Here is a 23,313-nt window from a genome sequence, read left to right on the forward strand (position 1 = left end):
ATCATCGGTGTGTCTTGTGATACACCGATGACTGGCTTGATAATTAATTGTTAAATATTTTGCTCTTGAATGCGAAAAGTATTTTAACTGGCGATATTTTTTTATTCAAGAAATGTTTTAATTATTAAACGAAAGCATTTTTTATCATTTATCATAACTTTTCTAATAAAATAATGTATATGAACAAAAGGCACAAGAGTGTACACACGAAGGCTGTTTTGCATTACAGGAAGGCCTCAATAAATAATTCACAAATGATTGCTGAAAATAATTTAATTGTTGGGAATTTTATAAAAAGATTTCAATCTAAAAATTGAACAGATATATCATCGGCAGGACAACAGTTTGAATCGGTCTCGTCTGCAACAAAATTTTGGGCGGACATTGAAAGGTTAGATAGATCGGACACGTTGCAACCGGACAAGTGCTGAGTGGATGGGTCACTTTTGATTAAGGCTGCTTTCACGGAGCATGGCGATGAAGATGACGATAGAGATGAAACGTTTTGTGAAATTTTATTTATTTCCAGGTTAGACGAGGGTGAGGGTAGACTGTTTTCTGCTGCAGGTTCGCTCAGCTTTCCAGAGTCTTGTTTCATCATGTTGCGACGATACTTGGCTCTTGCGTTCTGAAACCAGACCTTGAAATTTAAAATGCGTTCATGACTATTTTATCTTTCACATTTTCTTATCAATTTTTGTTCGACATTACGCAAATTATATTTTTAAGCATTTCCGATAAAATTTTAATGTTCAATAAGCCCACTTGTAAAACTCGTTTAGTTAATCCTGTTTTGTGAGCAAGATCTTTCAAATCTTTTGCATCAGGATTGTGATTGATGTTGAAGTATGTTTTCATGGTGCGAAGTTGGTGGTGTTTGAATGATGTTCTCAATCTTTTCTGCCTGTTGCTGCCGTTGTTATTGCTGCCTTGGTTGTTGCTGCTAACGTAGCCGTTGCACGGGAAGGATTTGTTGTTACCAGTTTCATTGCCCTTGTTACTCAATAGTTGGTCCTTGAAATAGTGCAAGTCGTTTGAATAAAGTTGTTCACCGTACTCCAGGCCTAACATGTGATGCTCATCTGTTTGTTACGATCATTTTAATTAGCTGCTAATTTAATAATTTGTTGTTCCATTATTTTATTTTACAACAAAATTTAAAACATTTACAATAAAAAAAAATGTTGTCACCATTATTGAACTGGAAATATGAATGTTGGGAGTGAAGCTGGTGCTGGAGAACGGCATGATTGGAATGATGGTGGTGGTGCTGGTGGACGACCTCATTGTTTGAAAAAGAGCTGACATCTCCGGAAAGTTTCCGTCTTTTTGACCTAGATTTCGAGCAAATGTTCATCGATTGTCTGTCGAGCGAGCCAAGTTCGCCAGAATTATTAAAGTCATTTGTGAAAACGCAGCTGTTGCCGTCGTTGTTATCGCTGCTCCAATCATCATCCATGGCGTTTTCGTAGTTGTCATCGTCGTCGTCGTCGTCGTCATCATCGTTAACGATTGCGCTGGCAGCCTGAGTTTTATTCATTTCATCGTACTCAGTGGCGTTGTTGTAACTTGATGGCGACTGAAATGTGGGAGGAGGTGAGTTGAATGGCAGCGGGTTGAACGTGTTTGAGCTGCCTGCGCTGGACAGAAGAGCTTCGAAGTGAGGTCCGCAGTGGATGTCTCCATTCTGAATGCCGTATTGCTGACCGGCAGTCAAAGTGAGGTGACACACGACGCAGGAGAAACATTTGACGTGGTAGACATCGTTGAGTTTCGTGCACATAACCATCTCAAGGTCTGATATGATGGCATCGCATCGCTTGCACTTCTTCCTCGAACCTAGCCTGCAGGAGGGTCCGTTGGTGGTCAACTTGTTACTTAGGTTACGTGTTGTAACAATTTTATCGTAAAACTAAACATTAATAAGAAACTAAAAAAACTTTGAATGTCATCTCTTTACAACTACAACAAAACATTTCCTAAATAAGCTGAGAGACAAATTTTTATTTATTAACGAAAAACTCGCAACACAATAATCCAGTTGGATTGTGCATGGAATAAAAACATCAAATGTTTGTTTCTGCGGCATGTTATTGCGAAATTTTTTATTACCCTATTTATGTTCTGATTACAGCATGAATTGAATTGAACTATATGGTTCAAAAATAGTTGAAAAATTATAAAAAAAATAGAAAAAACTCAAAAATAAACACTAAAATCTTTCAATTGAGTTGTTGGAGCAGATAGAAAACAAGTGAATGTGAGAGAAAAGAAGGAGACAGGTATGACATTTCAAATATTTCGCCAACTTCACGCTTGATCATGTACTTAACGCGATTTAAACCTACTCAATCTTAAACTCCCCTATACAACATGCCTGCTCTATACTATACAAGCACATGCACAATCACACGCTGACATGTTAATACTGACAGTTGCTAATGAGCTACGAACAGTCTTTATACATTTATTTCAAGGTACTTCGTTATTATCGTGAGTCTGAATATCTTAAGGTGGCACTTTGGTTCTGTCATTATTTTCTTCTCTGTGAGTTTGTTGGTTGTCTGTCTGTTGTTGGGTTTTAGTCGCATGACATGACTACCTACGATTAAATGTTTATTTAACTGTGTTGGGATTGCATGTTCAATGGTGTTGCTCTGCATGAAGTATTGGATCCGACCTGATGTGATGATCATGTGCCATATGATACGTTATCTGATGTAAAGTGTTTGGTGTCACTGATTGGAGGTGATAGATTCAAGGCAATTGATTCATTGCCTGGTGTGATTGATGTAAGGTGGTGTGATTGGCGGGATGGGATTGATCGGATTGATGTGATTTATATCAGGTGATGTGGTTTATTTGATGTGAGGCTATATGATATAAAATATCTTCAGGGAATTTTTATTTTTAAATATTTATACAAACCAATCACATCGACAAACAACTACTGTACTTTCGAATCTTATCACAACAGGCATCATACTTTTTTGAAATTAGCATTCTCCACTGAGATCATTTTTCTCAGTTGTTTTTATAAGTGTTGATCATTTACTTATGCAAATAAATTAACAAATATTTATCAAAATCGTTAATTGACTCTCTTTAGTTACAATTGTGAAATTGCCAAAAGTGAACCTGATGGTTTAAAATTATTCATCCTTGTTACCATTCATATCGCAAGAAGGGTAAATTATTATTATCGTAACTTGGGCCTAATCTCATTTACATAATTTATTACAATTTAAAATTAGATGATTTTCAAAAGAGTAAAACCACATTCTTATTTTTCTGTCAAATAATAGTTCTCATACATACCTCACACATTCGTATACATAGCACATATTAAATTTAAATGAATAAATACAATAGTTTATAAATAGTGTGTGTGTTGTTTGTTTGTGTGTTTGTGTGTGTGTTTGTGTGTGTGTGTGTGTGTGTGTGTGTGTGTGTGTGTGTGTGTGTGTGTGTGTGTGTGTGTGTGTGTGTGTGTGTACGAATTTGCAGCCAATCATTGCAATCATTGTAGGGCAGTCCTTTCACCATCAGTTCTATAAGTCCTCCTAACGTAAAACCACTAGCGACAAAGTTCATTACATAGCTATTTGCTGGCGTTTGTGTTGGTGTTTGTATGTTGCATTGTAGGTGTTTGTTGATGTTTGTATGTTGTTTGTTGATGTTTGTATGTTGTTTGTTGATGTTTTTATATTGTTTGTATATTTGTTGATAGTTGCATGTTGTTTGTTGTTGTCTGTATGTGGTTTGTAGGTGGTTTGTTAGTGTTTGTATGTTGTTTATTGGTGTTTGTGTATGCTGTGTATTGATATTTGTATGTTGTTGTTGTTTGTATGTTGTTTTATTGACATTTGTACGTTGTTTGTATGTTGTTGTTGTTTGTATGTTGTTTTATTGACATTTGTACGTTGTTTGTATGTTGTTGGTGTTTGTATGTTGTTAATTCAATGTTTTAATTAACGTAATTAATTGCTGTCAAATTAACGTTCAAGTTTCAAATTTTGATTTGCACCCGAACATTCAACAAATTCTAAAAAGTATGAGGTGTGATGAGGAGCGTTAAAAATCGATGAGTCGAATGTTATTCCATTGCGCATTGCACTTAACATGATGGCTCTGGCTCATCACCAACTTGCACACATTCATTGGTTCATTGATTCATCGATTCGTTCATTCGTTCTTTCGTTCGTTCATTCGTTCATTCATTCACTCACTCACTCACTCACTCACTCACTCACTCACTCACTCACTCACTCACTCACTCACTCACTCACTCACTCACTCACTCATTCACTCACTCACTCACTCATTCGTTCATTCGTTCCTTCATTCATTCGTTCATTCATTCATTCATTCATTCATTCACTCACTCACTCGCTCATTCACTCACTCACTCATTCATTCGTTCATTCATTCATTCACTCCCACAAAATACTTTCTTGTTGTGTTTGTTTTAATCTGCGAAACATTATCATCATTCTTATTGCTTACGTATAGAATGCACTCGTGTTCGTCTTATTATTTGTTTTATTAATTTATTTATTAATTTGTTTGTTTGTATGTTTGTTTGCCTGTTTATGAATTTTTCATTTGTTTGTTTGTTTAGAATCTATTGTTAGGAACTTAGGAACGAAGGCGATCATGCACTCGAGCAGACGACACAAATCTTCAACGACGCAACATCCGATAAGACGAACGCTGTTGTAACAACAACAACAACAGCAACAACAACAACAACTATGACAACAACAACTATAATAATAACAACAACAACAACTATAATAATAACAACAACAACTATGATAACAACAACAACATCTATGATAATAACAACAACTACTATGATAACAGCAACGCCTATGATAATAATAACAACAAACAACAACAACAACAAATAATAATAACAACAAAATTAGATTATAACAATATTAACAAAAAAACGCAGACAACATGACAAATGTAACAAGAAACAAATAATAACAACGTGAGCACCAAACATTCAAGTGCATGTATGTACATCGTTATGTGTGTATGTGTCTGTATGTTTGTGTGTGTGTGTGTGTGTTTGTGTGTGTGTGTGCTGTTTGCACCAATCAAGCACCGTCGAAATGAGTACATTGAAGATTTCTACGAAAATATCTAATCCAATCTGTAACTTGCAGTGATTAATATCGTCTTTGAGAAAAATGTAAATAGATAATTATCAGTTACATACAAATGCACAAATTAATTTATTACTAATTTATCTCTCTTATGTGAGATAGTTCTCAAATGGACGCTTGCTCGATTATATCAAAATAGTTATCCTTGCAACTGAATGAAGTTGTTAGACTGAACTCCGGTGATAATTACATACATCCTTCATCTTATCTTCCCGACTCAACAGTTCCCGACGTCGCAGAGAGCCAGCATATCAACACTCAACAACCATTCTGCTGTCTTCTTTTTAAATTTAATTACTTTTATACAATGAAACACAACCTTTATACATGAAAATATAGTTTTAGATATATAGGAAAATAAATTGGCACGAAATTTGGTGATGAAAAAAAGGTTGCAGTGTATTTCCAGTTTTTGGCTGGCCCCCTCCATCAAACTTCGCTCCCCCCTCCCCCGTTTAGATCCGCCTCTGCATCTCAGTACGGATATGTGGAGAAATACAACATTACATCAACGCTACATGTTCTTCAGCAACTAACCCTGCGCCATCACGCTAATCAACTGCGCATGTGTGAGTATGTGTATGTTTATGTATGTATTTGTGTATGTACGTATGTATGTTTGCATAGATGCATGCAAGTATGTATGTATGTATGTATGGATGTGTTTATGTATGTATTTGTATACAAATACACGTATGTATGTTTGTATGGATGCATACAAGTATGTATGTATGTATGAATGTATGTATGTTTGTATGGATGTATGTATGTTTGTATGTAAGTTTGTTTGTTTGTAGGGATATATGTATGTTTGTATAGATGTATGTATGTTTGTATGGATGTATGTATGTTTGTATGTATGTATGTGAAAAGGTATGTAGGCATGTGTGGGCAACAAACATCAATGCAATCTAACACGGAAATCAGGAAAACTTGATCTAATTGTAACTGACAAGAACATGCACATTTGCACTCAACACCACCATTCATTTCATCACGACTTCTCACTTCATTCATCTTCATCTTAAGTTTATTCATTCTTTTATTCGTTTATTCATTCATTTATTAATTCATTCATTCATCAAGTTCTTTTTTTCAATAGTGAAAAATGTGTTGTTGCTGATTGGTTTGATGATGAGAGACAGATATTGTGCGTTTATTTGCACTTGTTTTGAGAAATTTGTTATACATCCTTTCATTGCTACGTTGGCTAAGGCTGGCTCATTAGGTCAATTGGTAGAATGGGTGCAGTTAACAGGCGAAGCTGATGTTCCCACGTTGCATACCATAATGAAGATAGCAGTATCTTCAATGTATCTCAACAATATCTATCTATCTATGGTCGATGATGATGACGATGGCGATGAAGATGATGATGGCGATGGTGATGATGAGGGTAATGAAGAAGAAGATGATGATGAGATTAACAAGAAGAATGACGACGATACGAGGACTTGAAAAAGTTGCTTCGACACTTTTATGTATAAATGAGTAGCACAACTTTCCAACTTTGTCATCCTTCTCATCATCATCATCCTCATCATCATCATCGTCGTCGTCATCATCATCTTGATCATCATCGTCGTCATCATATCATCGCATAATTTCAATTCAAAGACTTCATTGAATGCACATATCGGAATGCACTTGTTAAGTAAATAAATGGTTAACAATTGAATGGTGCAAAATTATTCAGCGAGTAACAACATTTCTTCATTTGTACATGGTGGATCGACCAGCCAGGACTTCATGACCTTAATGAGACTGAGTACCAAATGCGTGCCGATAACATGAAATAGGAAAGGAGAGACAACATCACTGCGAAGATTTGCAACTCGCATTACAAACGATGAAACCAATTTGAAAAGCGGATAACGTGCGAGTTTGTGTTTAGTAGATTTTGTGGAGATGTACGTGCGTGCAATTATTTCGTTATACTGCTGCTAATCTCGCGTGCTATGCCGTGCAATTTGCTATGTGATATGTGATGTATCCATATCATACGTTGTTCATTGGTGTGTGATTTCAAGTGAAATGTGTGTGCGTGTGTGTGTGCGTGTCTGTGTGTATTTTTGTGTATCATCAAACATAAAGTTGTGTAAGTACGATTCTTACAAGTTTTATAAAATCTGATAATATCAATAAAAGTATTTGCTGCATACGAGTGTGGTCATCCTAAATGCGATTTGTCCTTCTTGAAAATTCAAAAAGATTTCAGATAACTTTAAAAATTAACTCTTGTCCAAAATGTATAAAAGTTAACCGCCATTCGAAATTTATAACAAAAATAAACTAAACTGAGAAAAAGATCCTTTATATTTGTAGTTACAGTAAATGATGCTGATTTAAAAATAAACTCTATTTAAAGTTTAAATCGAGAATTTATAGAAAATAGTTGAGAATATAAGAAACGTAAAACAATATTTCTTTGAAAAAATTGGACAAAACGTGTGTGAAGTGTTGCACGTTAAAAAATTGCTGGTAAATATTTGTCATGAACTGAAGCTGGTGCTTCAGTTCATGACATTGAGAGCTTTTTTTTATAAAACTTTTGTATAAAAAAGCGCTATAGAAATGTTAATAATAAAATATTTTATAATGAAACTAAGAAAGTATGATGACTTTTTATTATAAATTTAGACTGTTATCGAAATCAATGCGTTTTGCCTTAGTATAATTTCATTTTTGTCAGTTCTTCTGTCAGCAGTGATGGTTGTTTCACGTTTGAATGATTGTGTTGTGTCCATAATTATTGTTAATATGAGGGCATGTTGGATTGAAAATGCAGGCAATATGTGAGATTGGAAGCTGGGCAAATTGTTTAAGATAAGGAGAAGAACTTAAACAAAATTCTAAAGAGTGTTTTGTCATTAACTTTGGTTATTTTACCTCTGTAAATAAATGAAAAAGTAGAAGCTGTTGCACGTTTTGAATTAATTAATTTTCAAAGTCGTTTGAATTTGAAAATTTAAAAGTTGGCTAAGGTTAGCATGAAAGTTGGCACGTGTTTGTCAATTAAATGGTTATTATTCCGACCTTATTAACGTACCAAGGCAGCATGCACTACTCATCTTGTCTTCATCGTCATCAGTTTCATAAAGACTGCATATCATTAACACTGACCATAATTAAACATTTAATGCAAAGTAATTCGAATGAAATAGTCGCCACCGTCGTTGTCGTCGTCACAGTTTGCATCCTGTTGATGCTACACTACTACAGCACGCTCAACGAAACAACGAAGCGAAGAGCCAACCAGCTGGCAGAGTATCAAGACAAACAAATGGAGAATAACAATATTTTGATATGATGATGACTGCATGCACTGTTGTTCTGTTATCAAGCCTCTCTAATTCACTGATGCATCTGTTTAAATCAACAGTTGAAAATAAAAAAAAATATATAAGGAAAACAAGATGGTAGGATATATGGATATATAGATTGATAGACAGATAGATGGATGGATTTGCTAAAAGACAAAAAGATAGATGGATTAGGAGGAGGAGGATGATGAGAAGGAAGATGATGAGGAGGAGGAAGATGATGAGGATGATTACTAGCGATTGATGATGTCATTCGGTCGTGTCACTCTAATAAGAAACAACAATCATGGGTCTGCAACATCAAACTTATTCTCACACACATATACACACAAGACACAAATATACACTCACACACACACTTACACACACACATATATTTACATGCGCACACACACATTTGAACAAACACACACACACACACACACACTCACCCTTGCGCGAACAATTAAGTTACGCTGGGCAATGATAAATAAATAGCCACATGTTTTTCATGTTTATGAGTATTATTATTATTTTATTTTTTGAAAAATTTCATCCTAAGAAATCACTTTTAAATACAAGCATCAGCAAATTTAACGAGTGTAAATAATATATAAAAGTTATGTAGTTATTTGTGCAAAAAGAAGAGAGGAAGAGATAGAAGTAGATAGAAAGAGGGAGAGAGAGAGAGAGAGGAAGAAAAAAAGAGAGAGAGAGGGAAAAGAGAGAAAGAGGAAAAAGAGAGAGGGAGAAAACTAGCGGAGCTAAAATTTCTTTCCATGTGTTGCTTATTAATTTGGAGGCATAATTAAGCGCACATTAATAGCATGCAACATTATTCTTGCAATTCAAATAACTGCCAGTCCCATGATTTGTTGTTTATGTTCATTTCTTATTAAATGGTTGCGGTTGTTGTATTGTTGTTGTTGTTGGTGGTGGTGGTGTGTTGTTGTGTTGTAGTAGTAGTAGTTGTTGTTTTTGTTGTTGTTGTGGTTGCTGTTGTTGTTAGTGTTGTTGTTGTTGTTATTGTTGTTATTGTGTTTTTGTTGTTGTTGTCAATCGGCCAATTAGTACAATCATTGATTATTTCAAATTATTGAAACAAATCATTCAAATTAATGACAAATTATTTTATTGAGTGATTCTTATAAAATAGGATTAAAAAAACTTACTGGAAACAATGAGTAAGTAGATAGATGTTTTTAAATAAATATCAAATGAGACTGGAAGTAGAAGTGATGAAATTTATAATTTTCGCCCCACGTTTTAAGACCCCAACGGTCAATCAAACAGGTTGAGAAAAAAAAACACAGGGTAAAATGTTAGCATGCATCCGTTAGTTTACATTATCCAAAAGAAATAAAACCACTTTAAGCAGAAACTCCACAAAACTAAATGAATCCTTAACTTGTCAAGGATCCAACTTTTGCATCCCACTTGTTCCACCCACAATATTTACGCAAAATCAAAATATATCGCACGAAGTATGGAATCGATCCAAGCAGCAGTCTGGAGTCAAATGATGAAAGTGGCGAGTGACATGAGTGATAATTTTAAACTAATCCTCAATCGAAACCGAATGAACATTGTAGTGAAAGAGTTGGTATCTTCAACAAGTCATCGGCGTTTTTAGACATGATTTCACACAACAATCACAGAGCAGTCTGATTGATGTAGGAAGGGTAGGATGGAAATAAATTTAAGAAAATATTTCTGAAGTTGTTTTATTTGAATAGTTTCCATTTCTATTTCAACCTTTTTCATCTTCAAAAATAAACGTGATACATAACTTCAATCCCCAATACATACAAACACATAAATGCTTGCATACCAACCTCGCCTACAAACAACACATACATACACACACACAAACAAACAGACACACACAAACAAACACACACACAAACAAACAAACAATTACAATCACACATGCATTCAAAAATATTAAAACGTGTAAAATATTTTTGTGAAGCATTTTCATTTTATGGCTCGTTGCACACACAAAAAAATTTACAGACTTCCCTAGAATGCTAAAAAGAAGTCTCTAATGAAAATGTCTCACATGCGTCTGTGTGCGTGTCTGTGTGCGTGTCTGCGTGCATGTCTGTGTGCGTGTCTTCATGTGGCAACGTACGTTATTAAAGCAATTAAATGCACGTGCATACGCATTATGTATATTACGTGCACATGTATGATCACATACTTGTATTTGTGATCACACGCACATTAAAGATCACAAACAAATATATACACACATACACACATACATACATACACAAACACACACACACACATAAATCGGAAAACAAATGAATTGTTGCCAGCTGAAATAGTATGGAAACATAAAATAGTATTGAAGTGCAGAAATATAAAACTAACTTGAAAACTTATAAACCTGAAGGTGCACATTTAAATAAGCTGATCTGAACATAAACTTCATCCACACAATCGAATTCTTGTGAGTATGGAGTTAACAAATGTGGATGCATGATTAGCCGTACAAACATGCAAACAAACATACACATACAAACGTATGAAAAAGATACAAACGTGCAAACAAACAAACATAAACAAACAAACTGACAGAGTGGAAGAAGAACACTCGACTGCAAAGCCTCGCATACCTCTTCATGCACTCTTCAATGGCAAGTCATCCGTGTTCAAAACAAAGTGTTGGTGCATGTTGTTGTGAGAGTCTCCCAGCTGATAGACCAGATATATAATGTGTATATGTAAAATATGTGCATGTGCATGCATGCACGTTGAGTATGTGAATATGCTCAAGTAGGTATGTATGTGTATGTGTGTTTGTGTGGTATGTGTGTGTGTGTAAATACGTATACATACGTATATATGCTTGTATGAATGATTGTTTGTAAGTGTGTGTGTGTGTGTGTGTGTGTGTCTGTGTGTGTGTGTGTGTGTGTGTATGTGTGTGTGTGTGTGTGTGTGTGTGTGCGTGTGTGTGTGTGTGTGTGTGTAAATAAGAATAACGTACGTGCGTATGTATAAACGAATATGTGTGTGTGAGTGTGTGTGTGTGAGGTTGTAGGTTAGGTGCGCGTGCACATATGTAGTTGAGCATTATTTATGTGTATATACAAACAACCTATGTAAAGGCGTTATTCACCGTGTGCGTACATACGCATAGAGGCATAAAGTTGAGTATTCGTATAAATTATGAACGTCTGTATTGTGAAAATTAAGCTTATAAACATTCAAAGTTACACTTTCATCAAATCCCAGCAAAATTCTCTTCGACCCAACATCGTCTACAAGCTGTATGCATTCTTCATTAAGCATCGAGATGTCGAGTAACCAGTTTTTTTAAAAATTGTTGAACTAAAAAATTGACACAATATTTTTTAGGATGAGTTGTTCAGTGCAAAAACAAAGTCAACTAATAAAAAACAGTTAAAAACTGTTTCAAAGAAACAAAAATAAACAAAACAAATCGAACAATTAAACAAAAACAAACAAACAATACAAAACAACACAAAACACAAACAAAACAACACAAAACAAATAGACACAAACACATGCAAACACATACATACAAACAAACCAATACACAATACAATAGGAGTAATCAGTATTTAGCAAATCTGAGAAACAACAGAAAGTTAATAAAAACAACAAATTGACAACAACGACAAACGACGCCATCTTAACATCGTTGTGATGATACAAGTGCTCTCATAGTTGTTCTTCTGCTGTTGTTGTCGTTGTTATTGTTGTTGTTGTTAGTCTGTTGTTATTGTTGTTGCTGTGTGTATTTTCGTTGTTATTGTTATTGTTGTTGTTGTTCTGAGTCAGACATCTTCATGTCAAACCGATGATGACGATGTTGGTAGTGGTTGGTAGTGGTGATGATGATGACGACGATGATGATTATGATGATGATGACGATGATGATGACGACAACGACGGCGATGATGATGATGGTGGCGGTGGTGATGATGATAGTGGTTGGTGATGATGATGATGAATATGCTGACGATGACGATGATGATGACGATGATAAAGACTATGACGATAACGAGATGACTAAATTAATAATAATAAGAAGAAAAAGAAAAAGAAAATGAAAAAGAAAAAAAAAGAAGGAAAAGAAGAATAACGGAAAAGTTCGACTATTTTTATTTGGTTGTACTTTGTAACATTTTGTTTAGTGGATAGTGTCGTTGGTTTTATCATGGATAGTATCATGAATGGTATAGTGGATGATACCGTGGATGATATTATAGAGAGTATCACGGATGGCATCATGGAGGGTATCGTGGATAGCGTCCCAGATGATTTTCACAGATCGCATACGTGTACATGATATATTTAAATGATACATTTCTGAAACCAAAACAGCAAAAAAATTTTAACGTTTAATCAGTGCCACTTTTATGCCTATTTTCAATATATATATATATATATATATATATATATATATATATATATTGTCTATTGATGTTTAGAATACAAACATGTGAAGATGGTTCAGTGATGCATTAAATAAACTTCGCTGATGTTATTGGTGCTATTATTAAACAGCACTAACATGATGACAACAACAACAGAAACAACATTGGGACAACAACAATGATAATAATGTTGACAACAATCTGGCTGTTGTTGTTGTTGATCTTGATCTTCAGATTAGTTGATGCACGAACTTGTTTGATGCAAATTTCATGGGTCACATCAGAATTCTTTAAGGATATCACACGTTTCAAGTCTTCAAAAAGATTTCATTCAAATATGCAATATTTGAAAATTTTCTAAAACAGCTTGGTGATTATTTCTGAAAACCAAACTAACTTTAAAAAAGTCGTCACTAACCATTTTATTCATCACCACTTTTTCATTAAAGAAATTTGCCAGTCTATTTTACAGGTAAAATTAAAAAGAAATATTTTTTAATACAAAACTTGTCTATTTATATATTTTTTTGTCTTTTTTTCTATCTCTCTTTCCTTTTTCCTTCCCTAGAGTTCAAAGGTCACACAGGGGAATGCACTCTCTTCAAACAACCGTGACAAAAATTCATGCACCGCCTAACAATGAGGAACACGCTGTGCTACTTTGTGTGTGCGCGCGTGTGTGTGTGTGTGTGTGTGTGTGTGTGTTGGTATGTGTTTTTCTATGAGTGTAGGTGGTGCGTGTGTGTATGTGTCTCTGTGTCTGTGTGGTGTGTTTGTGTGTGTGTAGATTTTGTGTGTGTGTAAATGAAATGTTACGAATGTACGCTTGGATGAGATACCGATGCGACAGACAGCAAGCACAGTGCATGGAAGGAGCAGTGCAAGTCGTCGCCAACAATGCTTGTGTGCGTGTGTGTGTGTGTATGTGTGTGTGTGTGTGCGTGTGTGTGCGTGTGTGTGTGTGTGTGTGGAGGTTGATGTGGCTTTGTTTTGGGAACGTACGTTATGAGGTTTTGATTCAATGCTTGAGTTGTTTCGCCGTTGAGATTGCGGTGAACATCAGACGAGATTAGGGAAAGAAACATGTGAAGAAATACACTTCAACATATGTAACAAACGGTATATTAACATTAAACACCAAGCACATTACAACAAATTAGAGTTTGAAACATTTGTCTAAAGTGCTATGTTATAATTATTATTATTATTAATATATTAATATTATTATAAATAAATCGTCAGTTGTTTTATGTCTCACATGCACAAAATAAAATTTACAGTTATTTTGCTGAAAATTTTGGCGTGATTAAAAACCGACTCAATTGTGGCAAATTAGACAAGAAATTTGCAAAAGCTTCACCAAAATCACTGACAAAGATACTAAAAAGACTCAACCAATTAGAGTTGGTAAAGGTGTCTTACAGAGTGATCCATAGTTACTGCTTTGTTCAACTTGTGTTTCAACGTGTTAATGAAAACTCTGCAAAAGTCAGAATTAATAAATTTGGGTTACATGTGCAAACTGGACAAAGATTGCAACTGGTTGAAATTTGAAGACGATGCAGTAATTGAATCAGATGAGGTCGGAGAAGCGCAATAGTTAACAGAAATATTTTCTGCTTTGTTTCAATAGGCTAGATTAGTTGATAATTAGAATAGATAAATGCAACTCATTCGATATGATGCAAGTCAGCAACAACAAATATATGCAAATCAAACCTGCCATCAATCTAAAAAATAGAAAAATATCTCCAATAACAAACAATTAACGAGTTTTTCACCTACTTAAGAAAAATGTACGATTTCAAAATGGATAATCAGGCCAGTGAGGCTAAAGTTAAAGAAAAACTTGAACTGTTACTAAATATTACATCCGGTTTAAACATTAAAGTTTAGATGAAACCAAAAATATTCACATTATATATTTTTTCACAAATGCAATTTGAGTTAAAGTCGTGGTTTGATTTTTGTTTTATTTGGGTTGACCAAAATCGAGATTCCAAAAGCACAAAACATGTAAAGTTTGGCTGAATCTATCAATAATGCGTGTGTTAAAGAGAGACGATGGCCCTCACTGAGCTTTAAGGCGCTCTAGATACTCCAACTTTCAAAATTATGTCAGAAATGCTTTTTGATGGAAAACAGCAGTCATGAGTCTTTTAAAGAAGTATGGTCCGACACCAACGCTAAAAATATAAAAATTGATGAAACTGAACATTAAAACAAAACCAAAAAACGTTTTTTGAATTAAAAGTTGAAAGTTTGGTGATGAAAACCGTTCTACCCGAATCTATCTTCCAATTTGCTAGACAAGTCATCCTACAACAACTTCCTGCGGCTGCAAACCCGGCACGAGGGAAGCGATTCAATGATTCACGGTGCAAACTCCGCTCCGCGACTGTGATAGACCAGAGGCAAACAAACATGTTCTTTCAAATTTTGAATCACATATACCTTTAAATAGATACACGAAACGTCATAACTCTCTTTTAGAAGTAATGGTTGATTGGTTGAAATCTGCTAAAAAGCCCAATGAAAACCTGTTTGCAAATATAATGTTGACCAAAGTTAAACCAATTTTAGATATTTTTGAACCATCATATCGCCCGGACATTTGCATAATGGAAAATAGAAACGAGTATGTCCTGGAATTCATAATTTGCCACGAGACTAAATTTTTTAGAAGCATCCAATACAAACCTAACAAATACCATATGTCAAAGATTAAATGTCAAACTACTCAAAAAATATGAAGATTTCATTGTCAAAATCTTTTAAAGAACTGGTAAAATGCCTTAAGCCATATGATGCACTCAAAAAATTTATGAAGAAAGCTACAATTCATCCGTGTGGAGATGCTAAATGAACATTTTATGAGTCTTCATAGTAACGTAAATTGAAATCATTAACAATTTTCTTTTTTTATTAATGGATTAAACTTTTTTCCATTTTCTGTCGGTAATGTCGATTATTTTTATTCAAATGAAAGAAGTCTCTATTATTATTTGTTACGATATGTCTGTAGTGAGGTACAGATCTCTACAGTCGGATGCTTCCAGTGGAGTGGAAAGTTATTACAATCAAGTTTTGTAATTTGAAGTTTACAAGTCGCGGGGACAATATATAAAAGTTACCTTCAGATTTACACACACACACCAAAATACACACCAACATACACTCCAACATAGAGCTACACATTAGCATACACATCAACACATACATGCAAACATACAGACAACAACAACTCACTCTAACAAATACATACACACCAATATACACATGCACACATCAATATATACACACCAATATGTATACATATTACACACACACCAATTTATACAGTATACACACCAATTACATAGGCACCAACATATATTGCTACAATTATGTATGACTATACATATTATTTTTCTCAATTGCTTATAATTTATTTTACCGTTGAAACCTATCATTAATATAGTTAATAAAATTGTTGTTGATGTTATTAATGTTGTTAATATAGTGCAATTGTTTATGTTTATGTTGGGCAATGTGTTTAAGATTTGGTATTCGCTGTTCGTGATTGTTGTTGTTATTGTTGTCAGGTAGGTAGGTAAGTAAGTGTGTAGGTAGGTAGGTGGGTAGGTGGGTAGGTAGGTAGGTAGGTAGGTAGGTAGGCAGGTAGGTGAATTGCTTAAAAAATAATGAATAAAATTTGTTGTAAAAACTTTGGAGTAGATGGTTGTTGGTGGGTTGAAAGATGGATGATGGTGGAGGAGACTCGTGTGTAATATGAAAAGGGCGGTAGTATTGATGATGATGATAGTAATAGTAGTGGTGATGATGATAGAGATGATGATGATGATGATGATGACGACGGCGGTGATGATGATGATGATGATGGTGGTGGTGGTGGTGGTAGTGGTGGTGGTGGTGGTGGTGGTGGTGGTGGTGGTGGTGGTGGTGGTGGTGGTTAGTGGTGAGGCTGGTAACGACGACGCGATAACAACAAAAATGATTTAGACTGCAAAATTATTATCGTTGATGATGTCGAAAGAATGGCAATAAATAACAACAACAACAATAATAATAAAAATAAGAACAACAATAATAAAAATAATAACGACGTTAATGAATAAGAATAGCAACAACAAGTCATGTGAAACGCGTGCCTGCTCTTAATGTCGAACATTTTTAAATGGAGAAAAGATTGAATGAATGAATGCTCTGAGACAAGGCGTGCTAGCATACGCACATGTTTCTCTCTCTTTCTCTGCCTGTATGTTTGTATGTGTTTGTCTGTGTTTGTGTGTTTGTTTGTGTATATGTTTATGTTTGTTTTTTCGTTTTTTTTCATGAGTTTTTATTCACGTGTGTCAGTATCTCGACTCAAATGTATGTGTTTAGTGTGTGGTTATGTGAGTTTGGATGCAATTGATTGTTTGGTTTTTAATTTGTAACTTTTAAATATGGATGGAATGAAATATGAATGTGACAGCCCGTCATACGTAAATACATGCAAACGTCTCCTTATCAACATTCCCAACAGAACAGAAACAACACAACACATGTGCTTACGTAGCTCTTGTTATTTTTGTTATCAAGTTGTGTTAATGGTTGTCTGAAGCTGGCAACAAATGAGAATTAATGACTTAATTAGACCTTATGCGAAACACTTGTGTTGAATCTGTTCGCTTGTGGATGGAGGTGTTCAACATTTTATGACGTATCTATCAACAATAGCATTCATTTGTTCGAACTTCATTAAATAAAAAATTAATTCATGCATTAAACTTCTCAAAAACTCAAAAACTGCTAATATGCGTAGCGTAAGTTGAATGGTGGAAATAAAATGGTGAAAAAATTGGTGGCCAGCACTTTATCCTGGCATATATGCGCTCAATTTGTTAAATGAGATCAAGCAGCAGGTTTCCTTCGCGGTAGGCCTGCCAGTGATTGGTAAGCAGGGAGTAAATCACAACAGCAGCAACATCAACCATTCCGTCCCTCCTGCCCCTCCTTCCATGCGAGCAAACATTTGCACCTCGCTGGAGCAGTCTGCGCACGTGTGCGAATGCATGCGACGCTCAACTATCTACAACATACAAATATATATATGACACACAGATGCATGTAACACAAAGATTTGCCACATAAATAAATAAATAAACGATAGCACGCAACTAATGCAATGCAAAAATTACAGCATGCGCAGGTCTGTCTACAAATATGCAACATACAACAACACACACTGGATTTAAGAGGGTAAGGTACGCGCGTGTGAAGCTCTATTAACAACTCACGATACAACACACTACAAGGAATTTGTACAAATATTCACGGAACATATAACGCAACCCAACTTCATATAACTCGCATACGCGATGCATCCATTGAAATACATACGCGAATGTTTCTTACAATTTTAATAAAAAAAAGAATGCTTAATGAGTTGAAATTTGACAAAATTACAAAATGGATTTAATTTGTGGAAATCTTTCAAGAAACTCCTGATATGTTGGAACTCACTAATTAGCAAATGAAGAAATGAAACTGTTATTTAAAAGTGGAAAGAAGTCTCAGCCTTCTGGAGAACACGTGATAACGTGATAATGAAAATACGTGCGAGGAGTTTCATATTTTTCTGGCATTTTGTGTTAAAAATTTGTTCGATCATGAGCTGTTAAGCATTCAACCATCATTAGAAATTAACTCTGGAAAACAAAGCAACTTGTCTGAGAGGCTGATTTTCGAAAGGTGTAGCAGTGATTAGGAAGGATACTTGAAAACTTGAAAATATTTTTCTACACATGTAGGTACTCATATATAAAAAACACACGTGCGCAAGCACACACATAAATAAATACAGCAATCACACACATACACACACAACACACACACATACATACACGCAAGCACAGTCGCAAGACAGCCACATTAGAAAGCCATAAATTAGCAATTGTTATCTCTATGAAATGTAAACATGCAACAATCGAACCTTTTGAAACAAGTCAGTGTAAACGTTAAAACCGCGCGTTCTCAAAATTGTGAAAATCTTTCAGTTTTGAACTTTCTTGTTAAGTTGAATACATCTTCAATACTTCAATACATCGCTTCATAACAATGTAACTAAGGAGTACCGCATCAAGTTTATTTTTTCATTCAAATTTCTTCATCCATTCATTTTTAATAGCATGTTGTGTTGAAGTTTGCATAGATGTACTAAATGAATAATGAATGAGTCGTACAGCACAGTCTGCAATCCACCCAGCACGACTGCCTCACCAACCTCTCCAACCAACATTACTTCCATAAGATTCACAAGGCAGCACCTTCAAGTTAGTAGATCAACAATGGAAACGATAAACTATGACTGAAATCATGCAAACATATAGCAGATGAGAGGACAGTCTGGTGGACACTCAACAAAACCAGCCATTGCCATTACACTACTATCAAGTTATAAACACATATCAGCTCCAACAAAACACAGATCACGTTCAACGCAACGAAATATGACAACAATATCACAACAACAACAACAACAACAACAACGACAATAACAACAGCAATACATTTCTCAACAACATTGAAATATCAACCGCATCAAATTGTTATCATTGGTTCAACGTATGTAGTTATATTATGTAGCAACAAAACAGTTAACAGCAAGCAACACACCACCACCAACAATAACAACGACAGCAGCAACAACAACATCACACAACGAAAGTAAAATATTGTGCAATCACTCAACAAGACGTCGTTCTGAAGCAGCCAAACAACCTCATCACATCTCAGCACCTAACAACTTTGCAAAACCAAACAAAAATACAAACAAACAATCCAAACAAACAATCCAAACAAACAAACAATCCAAACAAACAAACTTAGGAGAACAAAACACATTAGGAGAACAAAACAAACGAAACTTCAACTACGACAAGCAACGTACGCAGAGTGAAGCAGGAGGAAGGAAAGACGTAAGAGAAATCATCAAACAAGACACAATGCAGGAGGAATAAAAGATAAAAAACAACAACAACACATGACAACAAAACCAACAGCCACACAAACAATAAGACAACAACCACACTTAACAACAACAACAACAGCAACAACAACCACAACAACAACAACAACAACAACGACAGCAGCAAGACACAGCTCACACCCACACAACCACCTGTCCATTCCCACTTGATTTTTTTAAAAACAATCTTTTGTATTGGGTTCGTGATTTTTGTCACAAAAAGTAAATAAACATCCTGCACGCCCTTGCCTGTAATTGTGCGTGTGTGTGTGTACAACACACAGGCATACATCGTCGCGCAGAACATAATTAGCATGCAAATTTAACTTACACAACACACACACACACCACACACACACACACACACACACACACACACACACACATATATATATATATATATATATATATAAATCACGAATATATGGATGGCTATACAAACATTACATTACACATATCGCTACTGATTGTCCCACGACTAAGATGCACTCACGCACACACATGTGTGTGTGTGTGAGTGTGCGTGTATGTATGTTTGTGTGTGCACGTGTGTTTCAATGAAGATTGTGAATGAATGGTGATTGAAAACGAGTGAATAATAGAAAGAAAGAAAAATAGAATAACGAACAAGCGACGATTGGGAGAGGGTATTAAATGGTTGACACGTATGAAACAGCAAATAAATGGTTTATTGAACAAACATGAACAAACAACCAAATAAAGGAATGAATGAACATAGCAAACAAATGCAAACAAATGAAACAAGGTGAACAAAAGAACATTTTACAAAATGAACAAATAAATAAACAAATGAACCAATAAACATACAACCAAACAAACAGCTAACACAACAAATATTGAATGAATGAATGAATGAGTGAGTGAGTGAGTGAGTGAGTGAGTGAGTGAGTGAGTGAGTGAGTGAGTGAGTGAGTGAGTGAGTGAACGAATGAACGAACGAACGAACGAACGAACAAATGGAAATAATTGTCAATTTAAAGACGAAAGAATGAAAAATGAAAAATAAAATGAAAAAAAAATTTGCACATAGGAAAAGTTGCCAGAACATTATCTCAAAATTATTTAACGCTCAGCGTAACGAAGAAGTTTTCGATGTTTGAATGGAAATTGAAATAAGATTGGATGAACACGAGTAAATGTGAACTGGTGAAAACAATGGGTGAACCTCATTTTCTATTGTTACGACGTGAGAAAGTCGATTATGTATAAAAGCTACCACATATCTCATCATCTCATGCTGTATGAATGTGCTGTGTTGTTGTTGTTGCTGTGGTGTTGTTGTTGCGTTGTTGCTATTGTGTTGTTGTTGTGTTGTTGTTATTTGTCCTGCTGTTGAAATGTTTTGATTTTATGTGGTTTAATTTGTTACAGAAAAGTTAAACATTCTGTACGTGTGTGAATCGTGACGTTCTATTATTATTAAGGTGATGTCGATGTGTGCTGCTACAGCATGCTATTCGCTGTTCGTTTCTTGTTTGCATGACGTTGAATTTTATGTAGAGTTTTTGGAACATGTTTTGTCATTACGTTCTCGTGCAATATTATGTAATGTTTTAATGTCATGATGTTGTGATGTCATGATGTATTGATGTCATGAGATTTTTACGTTATAAGGTTTTCAAGTCATGACATCATGACGTTTTGACGTCATGATGTTACGATGTTTCCTCACAAAAATGATTGACATGTGAATAACATACAAATAATATATTTTGAAGTAAAAAATTGCCTCTTTTCCGTGATAAAAAACAAATGCTATGATGCATTGGAATGAGAAGTGACGTCATTTTAAACTGACGTGTTGAAAATTATTTTACTCAAGTGACACGAATACAGTGCTGGATTAATTTCACTGCATAAACAAAAGCAATTCCAAAAAGTTCAAACTGCACTACACTAACTTTTTATAATCGTCCGAGCAGTAGATGGAGCCGGAGAGGACATAACATTTCGTGCCGTGTTCCAACACCAGCCCGCACTCCTGGCACTTCAAACAGCCTGACGACATGTGCCAGCACACTTCTTCGTCCCCGCCCAGGTAATACTCGTCCTCGATCAACTTCCAACAACTGTAACACCTTGGTGGGGTGGAACGTGAGGAAGTTGTGATGTTTGGTTTGTTGTTGCCGCTGATGTTGTTGTTGTTGTTGTTTATCTTGTTGGGGCTGCATATGATGTGAATGCTACTGTTACTATTGATTTTACTGTTGATGCTGTCGGGCAGAAATGCTTTGCTGGGAACTTGGTTGTGTTGTTTCAGTTGCTGTTGTTGTTGATGAATATGTTGCTGATGTTGTTGTGGTTCAAGTTGTAAGTTCGGTAGTTGTTGATGTTGATGAAGTTGTTGTAGTGGTCCGTGTTGTAGCTGTTGGTGCGGTTGTAGTTGATTATTCAGCTGATGTTGCTCATAAGAGGATATATCGCATACTGATACAAATTCACTCGTGTCAACAGTGTTGGTGTTGTTTTGACTGTTGACGTTATTTATGCTGCTGTTGCTATTGTTGTTGCTGGTGCAGTTGTTGTTGCTGCAGTTGTTGTTGCTGGTGCTGTTGTTGTCGTCAAAAGTGTTGCTGACGTTGTTGTTTAGAGATTGTTGATGTTGAAAGTTGTTGCACTGATGGTGGTAATGATGATGGTTCCGATGTTGGGGAGTTTTGCGCATCCCTCCATCTAGGATCATTATGCCTCCCTTCCAGAGTATTCTTGAGTTTACTTATTTACTTTTTATTCTTCCGGTTCATTGAGTGTTATTCAGGGAGAGGTCTCTAATGTTTTTGGCATCCAAATTTATTGGTTTGAAATATAGATGTGGATGGTGGTGGTGAAAGAACAACCTGCAGTTTATTATTTATTAACAATGAATGCCCAAATGGAATAGCTTAACACATTATAGTTGTAGTTGTCCGTGTTTGTTCATACAGACGTTGAGATGGGCAAGAACAAAAAAAATTAATTATGTAAATAAGTGCCGACCACTTGACTGCTACAACGTCCAATATTAACACGCCACCACTGGCCACACCACCATATAAATTCATCCATGAAAACGCGCCAGATTGGAGAATGAATTTAATTAATTTATTGCAATTTTTAAAATATGAATAACAACACTCCTTGAGTAAAGCTTTTGTTTTTGTTACTAAAATGAGAACCCTATCGATCATCGTTTGGTTTGACGTTTTTATTGGGACTAATGAATTTTAAGAGTTTCTATATTTATTCCATCTGTATTTGTTGCTATTTAAACTACTGAGTTCTTTGTGTGTAGGTGTGTGTAGGTGTGTGTGTGTGTGTGGTGTGTGTGTGTGTTTGTGCACATTAGCATATATGTACAATGCACATGTATGTAATGATGTATGATGTACGTGTGTACTATAAAATGA

At 35.3% G+C, this 23,313-nt stretch overlaps 1 protein-coding gene across 1 annotated transcript; it reads right to left on the reverse strand.

The window, feature by feature from the left end:
• Positions 1-301: 301 nt before the first annotated feature.
• On the reverse strand, positions 302-22,016 carry HELRODRAFT_73313 (hypothetical protein; the record flags this gene model as incomplete). The annotated part of the gene is made up of 4 exons (XM_009013709.1): positions 302-640; positions 766-1,014; positions 1,511-1,844; positions 21,829-22,016. Coding segments are annotated over 4 exons (1,110 nt in total), but the record flags the coding sequence as incomplete, so codon positions are not given.
• Positions 22,017-23,313: the final 1,297 nt, after the last annotated feature.

Source organism: Helobdella robusta (genome assembly GCF_000326865.2).
Source record: "Helobdella robusta unplaced genomic scaffold HELROscaffold_12, whole genome shotgun sequence".
NCBI classification, from domain to species: domain Eukaryota; kingdom Metazoa; phylum Annelida; class Clitellata; order Rhynchobdellida; family Glossiphoniidae; genus Helobdella; species Helobdella robusta.